Genomic DNA, 13,581 nt, shown 5'->3' with positions numbered 1-13,581 from the left:
ACTCCAGAAACCTCGCAGCGCTTGTTTCGTCACAAGAAATTACTTAGTTTACGACAAAATTGCCATCTGAAGGGTCCGAATACCTTTATCGCAATTCAGATCTCCCGCCACCGAACTGGGGAGTGGTGACGTTGCATACGCAATCACCACCCTGTACTGTTGCCGGTGAGTAAAACGGTGCCCGACTGACGGAGGTACGTTTTTTTTTTTTTTTTTTTTTTTTTTGCACAACAAGCAAACGCGCGGCCATGGAGAAACAGAGCCAAGACAGAGCAGTCCAAAAGCCGCTGCAGCTGCGCAGAGTCGAGCGAAAACGAAACCTTTTGACCACCCGCGTCGCTGTCAAGGGTAATAATGTCAATGAGGTCTTCATTCTAAAAATGGAATAGAACTGGACCAGTCGCGTTTTCTTTCGTCTTATAATGTAATACAATGATGTTTATATAACGAGTGGTTGAGTACTAGTGACAGAATTTGAATGAGGCGTGCCTTCGTCATCAGGCAACTACTTGAATGTCCCGAGAGAGTCTCTAATCGTGTCCTACATTTACCATAATTTCTCGATTACTAATGCTCGGTTCGCGATAATGTAGACGCCTTAGAGACTCTCCGGCACTAATCTACCACTTCAGCTTGAGTTAATATTTGCCTTTAATGTCTCTTTAATTTAGTAATCGGGGATCATTGTTGCCTTTTCATCATCATCATCAACATCAGCCTATATTTATGTCCACTGCAGGATGAAGGCCTCTCCCTGCGATCTCCAATTACCCCTGTCTTGCGCTAGCTGATTCCAACTTGCGCCCTGCAAATTTCCTAACTTCATTACTCCACCTAGTTTTCTGCCGTCCACGACAGCGCTTCCTTTCTCTTGGTATCCATTCTTTAACCCTAATGGTCCACCGGATATCCATCCTACGCATTACATGGCCTGCCCAACTCCACTTATTCCGCTTAATGTCAACTAGAATATCGACTATCTCCGTTTGTTCTCTGATCCACACCGCTCTCTTCCTGTCTCTTAACGTTAGGCCTCACATATTGCGTTCCATCGCTCTTTGTACGCTCCTTAACTTGTTCTCGAGCTTCTTTCTTAACCTCCAAGTTTCTGCCCCATATGTTAGCACCGGTATAATGTAATAACTGTACACTTTTCTTTTCAACGACACTGGTAATATCCCAGTCAGGATTTGGTAATGCCTGCCGTATGCACTCCAGCCCAATTTTATTCTTCTATAAATTTCTTTGTCATGATCAGAGTCCCCTGTGAGTAATTGACCTAGATAAACGTACTTTTTTACAGACTCTAGAGGCTGACTGGCGATCCTGAATTTTTGTTCCCTTGCAAGGCTATTGAACATTATCTTTGTCTTCTGCATATTAATCTTCAACCCCACTCTTACGCTTTCTCATTTAAGGTCCTCAATCATCTGTTGTAATTCATCCCCATTGTGGCTGAATAGGACAATGTCATCTGCAAACCGAAGGTTGCTGAGATATTCGCCGTTGATCCTCACTCCTAAGCCTTCCCAGTCTAATAGTTTGAATGCTTCTTCTAAGCATGCAGTGAGTAGCATTGGAGAGATTGTGTCTCCTTGCCTGACCTCTTTCTTGATAGGTAACTTTCTACTTTTCTTGTGGAGAACCAAGGTAGCTGTGGAAACCTTGTAGATGTTTGCTAAGATATTCACGTATGCCTGCTGTACTCCTTGATTACGCAATGCCTCTATGACTACTGGTATCTCTACTGAACCAAAATGCCTTTTCATAATCTATGAAGGCCATATAGAGACGTTTATTGTACTCTGCAGATTCCTCGATTATCTGATTGATGACATGGATATGATATATTGTAGAATATCCCTTCCTGAAGCCAGCCTGTTCTCTTGGTTGACTGAAGTCAAGTGTTGCCCTGATTATATTGGAAGTTATCTTGGTGAATGTTTTATACAATACTGAAAGCAAGCTCATGGGTGTATAATTCTTCCATTCTTTAACGTCTCCCTTCTTATGGATGAGTTTAATCTTGCCGTTCTTCCAGCTTTCTGGTACACTAGAAGTCGTGAGGCATTGCGTATAAATGGCCGCAAGCTTTTCAAGTATGATATCTCCTCCATCTTTGATTAAATCTACTGTTATTCCATCTTCTCCAGCAGCTTTTCCCCATGGTCATGTCTTTCAAGGCCCTTCTAACTTCCTCGCTAGTTATAGAAGGGGCCTCTGTATCCTGTTCATCACTACTTCGAATGAAAGTAGCTTGGCTGCTCTGGGTACTGTAGAGCTCAGTATAGAATTCTTCCGCTGCTTTTACTATGTGATCGAAATGGCTGATGATATTACCCTGCTTATCTTTCAGTGCATACATTTTGCTTTATCCTATGCCTATTTATCTTCTCACTGATTTTATGCTGCGTCCATATTTTAGTGCTTCCTCAATCTTTTCCGCGTTATAATTTCGGATATCCCTTACTTTCTTCTTGTTGATCAGTTTCGACCGTTCAGCGAATTCTATGTGATCTCTCGAGTTTGACACTTTATTGTTTTGCCGTTTCTTTATTAGGTCCTTTGTTACATGGGAGAGCTTTACTGGTTGCCTTGGTGCCTTACCTCCCACTTCAATTGCTGCTTGTGAGATCATCCTAGTTACGGTTTCGTTCATTACCTCTATGTTGTCTTTATCTTCCTGTTCTAAAGCTGTATATTTGTTTGCGAGCACCAGCCTCAATTGGTCTGTTTTTACTCTTACTGCGTCTAAGTTGGGCTGTTTGTTCATGACTAACTTTATTCTTTCTCTCTTCAAATTGCGAGAAATCCTAGACCTCACTAGCCTATGGTCACTGCACTTTACCCTACCTAACACTTTTACATCCTGCACTATGCTGGGATCGGCAGAGAGAATGAAATCTATTTCATTCCTTGTTTTCTCATTAGGGCTTTTCCAGGTCCACTTCCTGTTGCTGCGCTTCCTGAAGAAGGTATTCATTATTCGGAGCGTATTCCTTTCCGCGAATTCTACCAACATCTCTCCTCTTGCATTCCTAGAATCGATGCCGTAGTTGCCAATTGCTTGTTCGCTAGCCTGCTTTTTCCCCACGTTTGCATTGAAATCACCCATGACTAAAGTAAACTGAGTTTGCACCTTTCTCATTGCTAATTCAACATCTTCATGAAACTGTTCTATATCTTCATCATCGTGACTGGAGGTTGGGGCGTAGGCTTGTACAACCTTCATTCTATACCTCCCATTCAGCTTAATTACGACGACTGCTCACTCTCATTAATGCTGTAAAATTCATCAATGTCGCCCGCTATGTCCTTATAAACTAGAAATCCTACTCCGAATTCTCTCCTATTAGGAAGACCTCTGTAGCAGAGGACGTGGCCGCTAGTCAGCAATGTATATGCCTCACCAGTTCTTCTCACCTCACTAAGGCCAATAATATCCCTGGCAATACCTGATAATTCTTCAAACAGCCCTGCTAAGCTAGCCTCACTCGATAGAATCCGCGTGGTGAACGTTGCCAGGTTCAGTTTCCATTGGCCGCCTGCCCGGACCCAGAGATTCCCTCTGCCGCGTCGCAGGTCTGACCAACGCCTTGGTCAGGTGCTCCGCAACCGCTGGGGACTGAGGGCCATGGGTAAATTGTAGGAGTCATTATTAGGGAGGTAGCGACCGAATACTGCACCCGGGAGGCCAATTTCTGTTCTGGTGAGGGAGTGACTTTTTTAAGCTTAGTGGGCCTTCCTAATTTGGTTGCAAGTACCTTGACTAGTATAGCCCCACTAGCTCTCGGCGATATTTTTTTGTCGGTGTCAGGGGTCACTCCATGCCTGAAAATGTAGTTCACTGGAGGAGAATTTGGACTTACGACCTTCAGATTACTATACTATATAAAAAATCGAACAGAACATTACCCTAAATAAATGGTCATTGAAATATCATATGCGGCACAAACGCCATGAGCTTTCTGTTCGTAGTAGCACGCAGTAGTGCCACTGAGAGCCTCGTTGACTTCATGGATGTACTATCAGACTCGCTCTCACTCTGCGATCAAAACTCTTGCGTGCGACTCACGCATTGAAGAAACAAAAAAAAAAAACTTGCGCAAATTACGCGTTCAAGACTACAAGAAGATTCGCGCTTATTTGTAAGTACTTCCACGCACTAAATGAAACTCAGATGCTGCGGTCTTCTAAATACACGTGCGAGACACCCATAGCCTTAGACATACTCTCACATAATACGTCGACGAGAAAAGAAATCTGTAGAGTATACCATTATTAAAAGCGATCCGCGCAGCCCGTTTCCAAGGCGCGGCACTCTCTACGTACGTGCGGGAACAACCAAATGGCGATTTCTAAAATCAGCTGAAGTAGACTGCAGAATAACCAGTATCTAACCTGATACAGCGTTATTTTCAGAACTCACGAAGTCCGAAAAAAAAAGACTTAGTTTATCGGAAACTCACGCGAACTATCTACATATCTCTGCGAAAAAAACCACTGATGCTATCCTTTCTCGAGCGTTCAGCTGTCACGTTTTCCTGAAAGCAAACATCAAATTAACTCGAAAACTTATCTGCCTCTATCACGATCAGAAGAGACCAACACTGTTCTCTGCCTAACAGAACGTTCCTAAAACTCAAAGTTGTTCCAAAGTATCCACAGAGAAATGAATAATAATGAATGCAACTTTGAATGCTTTTGAATGAATGCCTTTGAATGAATGCATTGAATGAATGAATGAATGAATGAATGAATGAATGAATGAATGCCTTTGAATGCCTTTGAATGAATGCAACTTTGAACTTTGAACAATGAATGCCTTTTACCTGGTATTTATTCTGCTATGTCTATATTTTCCAGACAGTGCTCAATGGTCAAAGCACAATCGAAAAGGCTATTGATTACGAAGTCCTTCATTCGTGGCTAGGCACTGGACTTCTAACAAGGTGAAGTGACATCTACGATGCAAAAGGCGTTTAAGCTGTGTTTCCTGTGAATTGTCAGGACACAGTGAGATTGAGCCAAATTGTCGTACATATTATGTTTAGATATACATCAGCCATGTTTCAAGCACATATGGTTTTAAAGATAAAACAAGTTGGCTTTGGTGTTTCCTCATGCAGACGTGATGTTTTTTGTTGTGCCCCCATAACCGTGGTGAAACGTGTTGCTCCAACCAGCCGCGGCGTTATGGTGTACTGCGGCTGGGCGAGAAGTCATGGGTTCGATTAACAGCTGCGGCTACTGCATTATTGTCAGCGCCGAATGCTAAAAAATTCTCTCAGCAGAGTGAGTCATTGTCTGCACTGAGCAGCTCCACTGCAATGCTTCCTTTCACATGACCTAGCAACGCCAGACATACAAATGAAGGAATGTTTGCATCATGAATGCTCAATAATGGTTTCCACTTGAACGGCACTGTGCTCTGCTCAGTAACTGTAGTCAGTTTTGCACCTACAAGCGAACATATTCATTCTATGTGACGGCTCGTGTTATCCGTGACATGGTGAAATTTGCAGTTCTCCGTCCCGGCAGACATATGGGGGCAGCTCCTCCAAAGATGTACACCTCGACAACGGAACGCGCACGAGGGTCTGTTACAGCCGCGGTATATTTTAGAGCGCAGCGTAGCCGAGCGAACGAGCACAGCGAAAGATGAAAGCGAACGCGGAGCGCATCGTGAGAAGAAAAGCGTCGGGCCGCGGAAGACTTACGACGACCGCTACGAGATGGCGCCAGAGCGCACCGTCGTCTGTCGACGAATGGCAGAAGGTATAATGTAAATAAATAAAGAAATTTCGTATTTCTATGCTACCAATGCTACCTTTGATGTGATCCAATAAAAACATGTTTTGAGCGGAGTGAAGCTACGACGCAATTTTTTCTGTTTCCAAAATGGGAGACGACGACGTAGGGGATTGTGGTTTGTTTGTGTTTGTGATTTTGTGCTTTCAGATGCTGTCGTTATGTGAACTGTTCAAACCATTTTGTAAACACGGATATTAAACCTGTAATGCAATTTTTTTCCCCGAAAGAGCAGTCAAATTGTGTGGTGGTGGTAGTAGTAGTAGTAGCAGCAGTAGTAGTAGTGGTAGTAGTAGTAAACACTAGAGACCTGGGCTTTTTGGTTCGATCCCATGTGAATTCATGAACATTTTTTCGTTGTTTTGGTTTCGGATGGCTTCGACTGTGATGGTAGAAGTAGTCGTAATTTTACAGTGATATCCTAACTGCGTATAGAGCGCAGTAAAAAGATGGGTATCGAACTTCAGGCGCACCATAAAGAAACTTAACGAAATTACCCGAAATTAACCCGAACAGCCGTACAGCGGCGGCTCTCGTAGCCCTTCTGTGTTTCTTTTAAGCGTTCAGTCCCATGACTCAGTCATTCCTGTAGCTACCAAGCGGTATCGTAATTGGATGTGCAGCATTCTAAAGTGATAACGAGAAGTTGATTGCGACTCACCTGTCAGAGGTGAGCGTGAAACGGAGTCAGGAAAATGTAGAGGGTTCTTCTTTAAGTAAGATTAAACAGGGCGAATGAGAGTGAGCAGATCTTTCGGAAGCAATTATTTCACGTAAGTTGGAATTCTTCCGAAGGCCACTCCTTCCTATAGCAGTCCTGTCATTGTAATATAAGCTGGTCAATAAAGAACGCGGTATACTGAGAATAGAACACACCTTTATTGGTCGCAAAGTCCACCCTGACTTTATAAGGTAGGTAGTGTTTGGCATTTAAATCTACATCAATTTATAAAAACAATGATACATGACGGGTGTGCGAAAACGTAGTCTCGGCTGTGTTAACATCACGCAAAATATGCCTAAGTGTGAAGCACAAAACAAGATCAACCGCTAAAGGTTTCACTGCTGTTAAAATTTTATTTCGAAAAAAGAGTTATACTATACTTATGAAAGTTCTCACTAGAGAGTTTTTATTTTTTTCAATAGGGAGTAATGCGTGTTCGATACGCAATAACCAAGGCTTCATTAGCGCAAACCATTTTTTTTTTCAGCGCTGGTACAAAATGGAAGACGAGGAGGCGCTTGTTGACACCCTCGTTTCACTTCCGTATTCTCGAATCATTCGTTCAGCCAATGAATGCGCGTGCTCGAAATACTGTGGAGAAGCTGCGACGACGCTGCGGAGAACCTTGGATAAACATTGTGCCACTGGTGGCTGAGTGCACGCTGAACATCCTGTTGGGTACGTGCGTCGTGTTTGTTCATAGGTTCAACACAAAGGCCAATACTGCCATTAAATTTTTTTATCAATATTTAGAGACCATCATGGGGGTGATTCCAGAAGAAAAAGAGAACTTCTGTCATTCTTACATTCAAGCGGTTCATTAGTAAGTATATCAACATTATTAATTCTCTTCAACCGAAATGGCGGCGATATTCTCGAACCAATGAAAATGAAGACTGGTGAACACTTCAGAGATCATTTTATGGGGGATAACGTAATGATCTGTACGTATCAAAATACGATCGGTAATGTAAGTTATCTGCTTATACCAAGATGCCACATTGAGACTCTCCCACCCAGCAGCCTCAATAAAAAAAGAAAAAAAAAGTCATTCCTAGCTCTTATTTTACTTTTCTGAAACGTGTTCGTGTACCTGCAACCTTAATGTTCCTGTGAATGACTTCCTTTTCATTTCTACAGTTTGTCCAGTCAGATTACTTTTCGGGTGCAGTCACCGTGGTTACTCGTAGATGCCATTTATTTCCGAACCTCCTACGGAAAAGCATACCAGAAAAACACAGAAATCGTTCACAACTTCACAGCAGGGGTAAGAAACACAATTTATTTGCCATGGCAACAAACGCTATACGTTGGTCCTCGTATCAAATGTTCATAAGCGCTTCGATTTGGTACTGCATTGCTCTTATATTTATTTCAGGTCATCAGGGAACGTCGGAAAGAGCTCATGAAAAACTATGAAGAAGACACTGTGGTAGAAGAGGAGCACGAAGGGGTCTACAACAGAAAGCGTCTGCTTACGTTCTTAGATATTCTTCTGCGCTACAGTATCGAAAACGATGGCTCAATTAGCGATGATGACATCAGAGAAGAAGTGGACACGTTCATGTTCGAGGTAACTACTACTACTCGGCGCAAAAAGGGGCAGGGACGCAAGTGATAAGGCACCGAATAATATTCAGGAATGCGGTAAGTTATAAAATTGGGCTAGTTGCATTGGATGCATACTTGAAATAACCGGGGAGAACGACAGCAACACAGGATAACACTCGCCTGAAGGAGCAAGGACAAGTTCATAGCCGAAAGCGTTCTCTGTCTCTGATACCAAGTTTCTGGCATACAAATTTCGTATATTTACTAGGGTGACTTGTAGCGACTAGTCGTGTGCAGTCAACCCATTCTTACCTTGGGAGAGAGAATAAGTAAACATTGTTGATAATATTTGCTCAGTAGTTAAAGTATTGTTTTCCGAATAGCAAAATAAAGCACATTTTTTAACAGCCTGTGTCTAATGCTTGTATTGAAAATGAAGCTGTATATATTTCTTGCTATAATCCTTTTTAAGCTTGCAGGTAATTCTTATTTCAGCAAGCGATGGTAAGGATTGTTAAAACATGCTTGTGGACATTTCTTTGAGCGAAACTAAGACCCAACCATCTCAAATTTCTTTTTTTCCCTATAACTCTTTAAGGGTCACGATACAACGGCTGTGGCAATATGCTGGTCACTCTATATGATTGGACTGCATCAGGACCACCAGAGAAACATTCACAAGGAATTGGATTCTGTTCTGGGCAACGACACCGAAAAAGACGTCACCACTGAGCACATCAAGGAGCTCAAGTATTTGGACTGCGTCATGAAGGTCCGAAAAATAACTTTGTTCTCCGATATCACTAAATGTTGTTATCAATCACTGACAGAATAATTATGCAAAACGTTATTGCTATCGAAAAAGGGCATCGACAGCGTTGGCGCTACTTTCCTGCATTATCATGTCAGTGTTGACATACAGCTTTAGAGCTTTCTCTCGAAGATGATACAGCACTAGTCGTATTGTTTTATGTAATATGCCCTTGATAAGGGAATATATCCTATGATGTGAGAATTTTTGCCAGCGGTCTGCAGTAATTCATTCTCTGCCGTATCAGTGTGCACTCGTACTTTACTCAAATGTGGTGGCGAGAGAAGTTTTACAGTTGAATTTTTTTTTTCGTTTAGGAATGTCAGCGACTCTACCCATCGGTACCAATTATTGGCCGAGAAAGCCTGGAAGACTTCAAGCTAGGTAATGACCGAAAAGGCAAATTTAAAATGTGGAATGAGCCTACGAGTAGCTTCCACTTTAAGGGAAAAATAAGCATGCTGTTGGATGTCATCTCACAACTTGCGTGCCTTCTATTTCAGGAGACCATATAATTCCAAAAGGCACAACGATCGACGTTTTTATTTACGCGCTTCATCGAGATCCAGAAGTTTTCCCAGACCCAGAGCGGTTTGACCCCAGTCGCTTCCTGCCGGAGAATATCAGCAACCGTCATTCACACGCTTTCATCCCGTTCTCGGCTGGCTCAAGAAACTGCATTGGTAATTGCTGTTCGATGACAAAAAAAAGTTTATTTCCAGTATCTTCCACTAAACTTCTAGAATATAACAAGAAATACGCAAAAAAGAAAGAAAACGCAGCATGTAGCAACTGGCGATGCTCCTAAGCTTTCAATGGACAATTATTGGCAAATGCTAGGACCTATGACTTACTCGAATGTTTAACTGAAAGAGAAAAAAAAAAAAACTCGAGACGCAGTTGGATCAGGTCCTGTGGGGTCCTGTAGTCAGAATATGGCAAGTAGAGTAGAGGGCTCAGTGTTATGATGGAACCAGAAACATTTTGTACGGGTTTACATGTACTAGCATTTCTTTGGTTCGTTCACTTGTTATGTGGTAATGTGTCGGTGGCCTGTTGTACCTCCAATACGTTATGTATCTTCGAGATCCAGAATTAGTACTTTCTCCGATCAAAGTGCACGTTATATACCTCTCACACAGGGTACCAAGCTGTGGTGGCATCACGGTAAATTGAACCGTGTTCATTAGTGTAGCACACCTCCTTGGAATATAACTACGTGAAGTCATAAGTATTGGATTTTACATAAAGGGCCACTCCCGATTCCTCTTTTAGATAATTAATTTTCGGTGCTGAAAACTTCACTGTCTGCTTAAGCATCATCGCTCAAGTGAAAGAAGTTTCCTTCTAGTGAATCACTTAACGAATACAGCCCGTTCATGAAGACGAGTGCTATGACAAATACAAGGTGTTATGTATGGGCACCATGCCAGTCTTCCGCGTCTTCCATGCATAGCGCACAGCTCGAACGAGTGAAATAAACCGCCTGACGTATCCGTCAGCAAGCCTGCGAGATACCACTATCGCATTGCTAGGTCGAACTGCGCGTTGCGGCAACTTGTTTGCGTTTTTACACCTGTGTCGTGTTTAGCATACGCAGCGGCGTGTTGTCTGTGGGTAATGATTGCAAGTATGAACCAAAAGCACGCTAGGCACACGTGAAGCCGCCGCTAAGTTTTCTTTTGTCAGAGTTGGAGGCCTAATTATATACACAGTGGCCCTATTATAACCATAGGTATTCTTTTTATTCTAAGGTTTCACATCTGAAAACCACGACCTTATAGGCATCGCGTAGTGGGAGACTCCGGATTAGTTTTGACCAATGTGCTTTTTATTGTACAACCAATATGTGGTACACGAGCTATTTCGCATTCCGCCTCGCTGGAATGCGGCCGCCGCGGCTTAGCAGTGCTCAGTAGCGCAATTAACGTCGTAGCCACTCAGCTGCTTCGGCTGGTACGCCATAGGCATTTTGCGAATATGCGGTACCAATCTTGAAATGGTCAATATCATTGTTAAGTTTTTGTCGCTTGTTCTACCTACGCCGGTAATGCTCACCCCCCCCCCCCCCCCCACACACACACACACACCTTTGCTTCTTCCCGTGTGGTCTAAAATTAATGAAAGCGCGTGCTCAAAATCCTCGGCATATTTACACAACATTTAGGAAACTTTGCAACCAATGGATGTCATTCTTTTCCCGATCCTGTGCGATTACTCTATGCACAAAGTATTCACAGATCCTCTCTTACTCTCTCTTCGTAGAGCACTAGCCTAAGTATTTTTCTCGCAAAACATTATTACTTGCATATGGAAGAAACTGAAATATTAAGGTCATAAAGGTTACGGGAAAATCTGAATATTGTAAAGGCTATGCTTCTTTATACGACTACCTCAACCACCGGTGGTCTGCAGCTCACAAGGCGAACGGATGGCACGCCGAAGGCTCTAGAGACATCTTTCTACCTTCAAATGCAGGTCAGCGGTTTGCAGCAATGGAGCTGAAGATTATTCTCGCCACCATCTTACGGAACTTCAACGTGGTGTCATTGGATCACCGTGACAAGTTACTGCTCTCCAGTGACCTTGTGTTGAGAGCAGCTGGTGGAATGAGGCTTTCTTTTACGCCAAGGTTTCTTTAAAGGGACTGACAACCGATATTTATGGACCCAGTTTTTTATGACGCAACGAAAAGCTCACCCTCAGTAGTGTTTACACCTGCAGCGCGGTTACTTCCAAAAGTGTGTGGATACTTTGTAAGCAGAATTTTTCGATCTGAGCAGCCTCTAAAAAATAAGAGTCCCTCCTCCAGCAACGCTGAGAAGTGATAGCGATGCCGATAGCCCGCTTCGCAAATTGTGAAAGACGCCCATCGTCCTGCTTTCACTTGAGGGAGTGCAAATGTGGTTAACCACATATATTGTCACCTTTCCAATCACTTTTAAAGGTAAATAGATTGGTACAATAAGTTGGCGTTGTTTTACAGACCTTTCTTATATTTGTACCGCGTTTTTTTCCGAAGTACACGACTACGTCATGGCGGGCTGGTCCCCACGTCATTATTCAGTCGATAGACGAGCCAAGCCAAGTCATCGAAAACGAAGGCGAAGGCAGCGCCACTTTTCTACTCACTACAAACGAAGGCTTATCTGCACATTGTAAGTTATAAAAAACTTATAATAGAAAGAATGTTACTGCATTTCAATAATAATAAAAAGACCAGGAACAGCGTACTCTAGTAGAAGGTCACGTGGCAGACCTCCTAAGTACGTTCATGTTTTTGCCGCATGGGGCGCCAAAGGTCATTTTTCGCGACTATTAATGAAGAATTAAAAATATAAATCCGCGTTTAATGAGACAAGCAGGGCCCGTTCTAGCCAATACGATAGACGATCTTTCCATCCATGGGGTTATCTCAATTCATGTTCCAAGCGGTTGTCTGTCTTTTTTAATGATTACGAAAGTTGTCTCTTGTCAAAATGTCGTCAAATCTGTTCAACGCGTCCTCATTGCTCGCGCTTGTTAATGCAGAATTGTAGATATGTAAAACTATTTTTAATAAATTGGTACGTGAATCCCTTGATGGGCATGAAACACCAACTGTGCAAATAAAGCTCGTGCATTTTGTTGTGCTAGTAATATTCAAGATAGGAAATAACTATGTTTCTGCAGTCAGAAGTTGTCAAGATACAACTGCTGTCATTGGGACTTCACGGATCTCTCTACTATAGTCAGATCATTTCGCTCACCGAAAACGACGGCAAATGAGGTACCTGCACGGGATAATTCTACTCAATTAAGTTTACCAGATGTCTGGTTGCATTCCTCTGTTAAAAGCCGGTATGTATTCTCTCTAGCAAAATAATGTAGTATAGTTGCCGCCAGCACGAACGTGAGATTCATTAGTGCTGGTAACATTGTGCGATATTTTATAGCGCACCATTTGTCACAATTACATGGACCACAACGTGAGTCATTAGTGTTAGCTCTCGGTCAAATTGAGGGGCTCCTGTTATTTGGGCCTGCAGGCGGGGCGGGGTAGGGCTTCGGCACGGCGACTTCTCCGAACTAGAGCTCATTCAGGAACCTCTGGTGTGACTCTAACCTACCTGCAGCCTGTCGAGTATGGATGCGGGGATTAGGCGGTGTGCGTACGAGAAGCCAGCCAGGTTTAGGGCTCTGGGGCGCCTGGAATACCTTGGGAAAGTCGGATGAAGCCTTCCTTGCAGCCGTAGCTGCCTCGGACAATCGCACCAGGAAAGAGTCCTGCACAGAAAGATGCCGTGCTACGGCTACGGCCGCTGGAGTGCGTTGTGAGCCATATACAGGCACACTAGCGCCATCGTCCTTGCGAAGGTACGAGGAACGTGCCAGTCCAGAGGCACAGCGAGGAAAGGCCCAGTGGCATCGAGATCTTAATAGAGAACGACTATAGAACACTTTAGGCACAACCGGCGCCTTCTGGTCATTGCTTTGCGACCGCGACTTCCTCATCCAGCTGAGCGGCGACCACTATTCAACCCATCTCTGAAACAGATAGACAGCGGCCGCGTTTCACAGCGAGAGAATTTCGCTGTAGTTATAATTACTTGTTTTGCACTAGACAAATCCATTTCCCGCCTTTGGCGGTGCACTGAGTGTAATACTTTTACGTTTAAATTTTCTTTTTTTTTTCTGCTTTTAG

The 13,581-nt window shown here is 43.2% G+C and overlaps 1 protein-coding gene across 1 annotated transcript; it reads left to right on the top strand.

Moving 5' to 3' along the window:
• Nucleotides 1-248: 248 nt before the first annotated feature.
• On the top strand, nt 249-12,548 carry LOC119436678 (cytochrome P450 4c3-like). Its single transcript, XM_037703640.2, has 10 exons — nt 249-302; nt 4,867-4,952; nt 7,023-7,213; nt 7,289-7,358; nt 7,676-7,802; nt 7,914-8,108; nt 8,685-8,858; nt 9,215-9,281; nt 9,401-9,580; nt 11,376-12,548. Exons 1-10 carry the CDS (start codon nt 249-251, stop codon nt 11,537-11,539), a joined length of 1,308 nt encoding a protein of 435 aa, XP_037559568.2. The 3' UTR covers nt 11,540-12,548.
• Nucleotides 12,549-13,581: the final 1,033 nt, after the last annotated feature.

Source organism: Dermacentor silvarum, chromosome 1 (assembly GCF_013339745.2).
Source record: "Dermacentor silvarum isolate Dsil-2018 chromosome 1, BIME_Dsil_1.4, whole genome shotgun sequence".
NCBI lineage: Eukaryota > Metazoa > Arthropoda > Arachnida > Ixodida > Ixodidae > Dermacentor > Dermacentor silvarum.
This window is presented reverse-complemented; position numbering and strand designations above follow the sequence as displayed.

Bases quoted from the DNA above. Each gene is read 5' to 3' on its own strand.
- LOC119436678 (XM_037703640.2), top strand. From the start codon at position 249: ATGGAGAAACAGAGCCAAGACAGAGCAGTCCAAAAGCCGCTGCAGCTG. The intron at 7,214-7,288 runs GTACGTGCGTCG...ATCAATATTTAG, and splicing joins CACGCTGAACATCCTGTTGG to AGACCATCATGGGGGTGATT. The intron at 9,282-9,400 runs GTAATGACCGAA...CTTCTATTTCAG, and splicing joins CCTGGAAGACTTCAAGCTAG to GAGACCATATAATTCCAAAA.